Below are 4,952 nucleotides of genomic sequence, written 5' to 3'. Positions count from 1 at the left end.
GGCGTCCCGAATCAAATTCGAAGACACGATTCAGGTGTGAATAGTGTAATTTCGTGCTTGTCTTTTTCAAACACTATTCATTCATGCAGATTTTTCTTTTGGTTTTTTCATATGTATTTTGATTTCGGATCTGAAATTTCTAGGGATTGTAGACACATGTCCTATGAACATTCAAGAAAAATGTAGCGGATTCCGTACAGACAAAAAAACCACCAGCCCACAACATGCTGGTGCTGACAAACGGGGCCCATGGCACCACCTCAGGCTGACCAGCAGGGTCCATATCGACCTCAATAATCTGGGGGCATCATCAAAGTGTAAGAGCTCAAAGAAATCAAACCATTTCTTGTCCAGCAGCCAGGGATAATTAACCATTTAACTACTACAAGTCCATCATCTGAGTTTCAACTTATTGCACAAACCGAAAGGCACTATAGCCACTTGGTAAAGTTCGGCACCTAGCTACTACTCCCGGACAGTGCTCCTTGCAAACAATGGTCGTCAAACAGAGCCCCCAACCGGTCATCAGACGTCGTCATCATCGACCACCAGCACGCCGCCCTCGTCTGCCGCGGTGCGCCGCAGTCGCTGGATCACCTTCTCAACCTAAGCACATACATGACATAGCCGTGTCATTGCCATGAGCACAGGGAGAAACAGAAGATTCAGCTGAAATAATCATGCATGGAATGGGAGGAGAGCGAGCCCACCTCGCTATCCCAGTTGGTCCTGGCCGTGATGACGATCAGAGCCACCGTCTGGATCGCGACCCCTATGATCAAGCCCCACCAGATCCCCTGAATTACCACAAACAGATGCAACTGATCATCAGACCTCTGGAAAAATATGTTGCAAGATAGAGGTTAACTAACTGAAGATGAAATTAGGGTGGGAAGCTAATTAGCTTACAGCTGCTCCCAGGCTTGTTTTGAACCCTAGGACGCATCCAATCGGCAGCCCAATGATGTAGTAAGCCCCGACGTTGACATAGGCAACTATGACCTGCCACCCGCTCCCGACCGCGACTCCTGCAGAGATTCCAGGAGTTTAGTTCCTTTGGTCAATGCAAACTAGGTACTGTATGATCTCTGACAAAATTTCAGGTGTACCTGAGAGGATTGGCTGGATCCCATTCAAGAAGATGCTGATGGCCAGCAATGGCATCAGAGCGATGACGGCCTCGATCACCGTCGTGCTACTTGTGTAGAGGGTGCTCAGCGGGTACCTAAGGGCCATGACTACAATCGTGGCGAGAATGCTGAAGGCGATGCTCGCCATGACGACCACCATGACCGACAACCTCGCGACCTTTGGATGGCCAGCGCCAAGCTCGTTGCTGACGCGAATGCTGCACAATACATTGATGCAAATGTTTGATCAGCACGGGAAAAATGGGTATACATCCTGGTAGGTCTCGTTCATTTGCACTGACCTGGCCGCATAGCTCAAACCAAGCATGATTTGGAAGTCCCAGTTCCAGTAGTTGATGCTGAAACAAGTCAAAGAGATAGCGATGCATGTTATGTCTTATGTGTGAATATGAAGATACGATCAGACATTAAACTTGGGCTGAATCATGGAGTGGCGTACCAGATAGAGAGTGAATCAAGAGCAATCTCTGAGTTGGGGAGGAAGCCAGTCAGAAGCACAAATCCTTGCACGTACCAGACCTCCAACCTGACAAAGAACACAACAACGCAAGACATAAACAAGCAAGAACTACCAAACAGTTAACTAGAAATGGCTGATAAATTTACTCACGCTAGCATAACAGCCGACGCGAAGGCGAGCTTGGCGTATCCCCAGAGGCCTCTGAAAGCAAGCATGGACAGCCCAGTCCACGTCTCCTTACAAGCTGGGCTCCAGATGATGTACGCCCAGGTCAACGCCACGAGCACCCACCAAGAGAAGCTCAGAGTCAGAGCCGCACCGAGAAGGCCAAAGCTGAGCACGAACACAGCGAGCCATGAGATGAAGATGTGGAAGACCAGCACAGCAAGCACCATGTACGCTACGGGGTTGACGATGTTCTGAGCCTGCAGGAACCTCTGCATCGGGCAGAAGAGTGCAAACGCGAGCAGCTGTGGCACCAGCCCACGAGCATACAGCTGCCCTGCCACAGCCACGTCCTCAGCCTGCCCAATGAGCTGCAGGAATGGGCCAGAGTACCAGTAGAAGAAAGCTATGGCGACGGCCGTCACAAACTGGAGGACGAGCGCTCTCTGGCAAACAACACCCATCGCCCTGTACCTCCTCGCACCGTAGGCCTGGCCGCACACAGTCTGCACTGCAGTCGACATGCCAAGCTGCATTCCGCATACAAGTGAGAAGACGTCGTTTCTAAGCAGCACAAAGGACTATACTACATAGTGCAAGAACGAGCGCAGCTAGTTACCATGATGCCATAGGCTAGGCCCTGGATGCCGATGTTGGTGATGGAGGCCCCGGCAAGCTCGAGCTCACCAAGGTGGCCAACGAACATCTGCGTGACGAGGCTGAGAGTGAAGCTGAAGAGCGTGATGAGGATGGACGCCCATGAGATGCGCCACAGGTTGCCGGCCTCCCACAATGCCAGCCGCGACAGCACGTCGAATGGCACCGGCTCCCGCCGCAGCAGCTCCTCCGAGGCGGCTGACTGGTCATCGATGAAGTCCAGCAACGGCGCCGTCGCAGCGTCGCCATCTCCCTCCATTGTCTCCTCCCCTTAAGTGTTTCACTCAGTCTAGTTCATTATGGACCAAACCCTTGTGATGCTGATATATGCATGAACATGTGTACTGTTCAGTAGTTGCAGCTAACTAACCTTCAGGTTCCATACCTACCAGTCTATTGACTGGTTGTGAATAAGTTGGTGACAGGTGCAGGGGTATGAGCATGAAGCATGAAACGTTACCAACTGAACACAAAACTAAAATCTGTCAGTTTTAGGTAGAAGAAAGTGAGTAAGCTTTCCAGTATTTATGCATCTGTTTCTAACAATCAGATCAAATCTTAAACATTCTTGCCAATAAATACATGATACATCAAAATGTCAGACAGCAATAGCTTACTTTTCTTGTTTCAGAAGACCTCTTTCTAAAAACTTAACTATAAGCTTTCCAGAAGTTTGTTGTTTCTCTAAGGTCAGCTGATTGTCAACTTTTTGACACAATTTAATATCAGGAATTAAATTTCTCTGAAACATCTGGCACGCCACATTGTTTGACTGAACTGCGAGACCTCTATTAAGAAAACTCTCCATCAGAATGTGGCATGTCTGAGCGTCTCTCTGTGAGGCAGTTCTCAGTACCTTGCTGAGGAGACTGTAAGCTTCATTTATTTTACCTAATGCACATAGCTTCTCGATGACCTGATTGTATACACTCTTAAGCTCTTGTCTTGCTAACATCTTATCCAGTAGATCGAGTAATTCTTCCACTGTACCCTTCTCACAGTACCTATGTATCACTGTCCTGTATGTAACAAGTGTAGGGACAATTCCTCTATTAAGCATTTTCTTCACAAGCTCTGTCGCTTCTTTCAGCCGACCTTTCTTTCCCAAAGCATTCACAACAACAGTATAAGTTACAACATCTGGATGCCTGTTGCTGAGATACAAGTCATCCAACAAAGACAGTGCTGATTCCAAATCCCCCTGCCGAGAAAATCCATGAATTACAGTAGTAAAGTTGATAACATTAATGGTACAACCTTTGCTTTGGCACTGCTCCATGAAGTCTTTGGCCTCCCCTGGCTTTCCTTCCTTACATAACGCATGGATCAGTAAGTTAATCTCCACAGTAGTGGGAAAGAAACCCTTTTGCAACATCTGGGCGACGACATCACATGATTCCTTTAGTTTCCCTTCTCTTCTAAACCCATGCATTACAACACTGTATGTGATATCACTGGGAGTCCACCATTCCTCTCCACTGTTGTTTAGCAATTCCCAAGCCTCTGAAGTTTTCCCAGCTTTGCAGAGACCATTTAACAGTGCAGTATGCGTGACTATGTTTGGCTTGCAGCCATTCTTATACATATGCTTCATCATGTTTCTTGCTTGATCAATTTCCCCGATCCGGCAGAACCCATCAACAACTGCGCTATATGTCACAACGTCAGGGTGACATTCTTTTGAGATCATCTCACTTACAATCTCCTTTGCCTCAGCCATCCTCCCATTCACGCAGAAAGAGTGCACAACTGCACTATATCCAACCTCATCAACACGGAACCTTTTCCCCTCTGACTCCCTCAAGAACTCCAACGCCTCATCTGCATGCCCATGCTTTGCAAGCACATGGATAAGCATGTTATATGTGACCTGATCTGGAAATAGACCCGCATCATTCCTCATCCTCCCAAGCAAACCCCGCACCTCTGCCACCCTCTTCTCCTTGCACAAGAAGCCCATGGCTGTATAATAGGTAATCTTATCAGGTGGGCACCCATTTTGCAGCATTACACCGATCATCTCTAGCGCCTCAACAACCCTCCACACACTACATAACCCCTTGATAAGGCAATTGTATGTGACTACATCCGGCTCGACCCCAACACGGCGCATCCGCTCAGCAAACTCTATTGCCTTGTCAATGCGCCCGGCAAAAATAAGCACATTCACTGTCACATTGCATATCGATATGTCAGGTGCGCACCCGTCCTTCTGCATGAGTTGGAGCACGCGCATGGCGGAGCGGAGCTTCCCCGCGCGGCTGTACGAGAGCATGAGGTGCGCGAACTGCTGCGTCCCGCGCCTCATGCGGCGGCGGATCATGAGGCGCATGACGCGCCGGGCGGGGTCGTGGAGCCTGGTGTGGCTGAGGAGGCTCAGCATTTCATCGAACACCTCCGGTGCGTGACGGTAGCGCCACTGGCGGTCGGCCCAGCGGAAGAACTCGAACGCGGCGCGGGCGTCCGTCTGCGCCTGCGCGCGGAGCACGGCGCGGACCTGCGGCGGGGAGACCACCCCC

At 49.6% G+C, this 4,952-nt stretch overlaps 2 protein-coding genes across 3 annotated transcripts; both read right to left on the bottom strand.

Moving 5' to 3' along the window:
* Nucleotides 1-318: 318 nt before the first annotated feature.
* On the bottom strand, nt 319-2,941 carry LOC125531021 (protein DETOXIFICATION 41-like). Of its 2 annotated transcripts, none has more exons than XM_048695425.1 (9): nt 2,804-2,941; nt 2,396-2,722; nt 1,762-2,306; nt 1,591-1,677; nt 1,433-1,489; nt 1,110-1,348; nt 910-1,028; nt 711-797; nt 319-606 (listed from the first exon to the last, which is right to left on the bottom strand). In XM_048695425.1, exons 2-9 carry the CDS (start codon nt 2,690-2,692, stop codon nt 526-528), a joined length of 1,512 nt encoding a protein of 503 aa, XP_048551382.1. In that variant the 5' UTR covers nt 2,693-2,722; nt 2,804-2,941; the 3' UTR covers nt 319-525. The 2 variants fall into 2 exon arrangements, with proteins under 2 accessions (XP_048551382.1, XP_048551381.1); XM_048695424.1 differs by having other exon boundaries at nt 2,396-2,703; nt 2,804-2,892.
* Nucleotides 2,760-4,948, bottom strand: LOC125531020 (pentatricopeptide repeat-containing protein At5g41170, mitochondrial-like; the record flags this gene model as incomplete). Its single annotated transcript, XM_048695422.1, has 2 exons — nt 2,760-2,896; nt 3,051-4,948. Coding segments are annotated over 2 exons (1,905 nt in total), but the record flags the coding sequence as incomplete, so codon positions are not given.
* Between the last annotated feature and the right edge of the window lie 4 nt (nt 4,949-4,952).

Source organism: Triticum urartu, unplaced genomic scaffold (assembly GCF_003073215.2).
Source record: "Triticum urartu cultivar G1812 unplaced genomic scaffold, Tu2.1 TuUngrouped_contig_6728, whole genome shotgun sequence".
NCBI classification, from domain to species: domain Eukaryota; kingdom Viridiplantae; phylum Streptophyta; class Magnoliopsida; order Poales; family Poaceae; genus Triticum; species Triticum urartu.
This window is presented reverse-complemented; position numbering and strand designations above follow the sequence as displayed.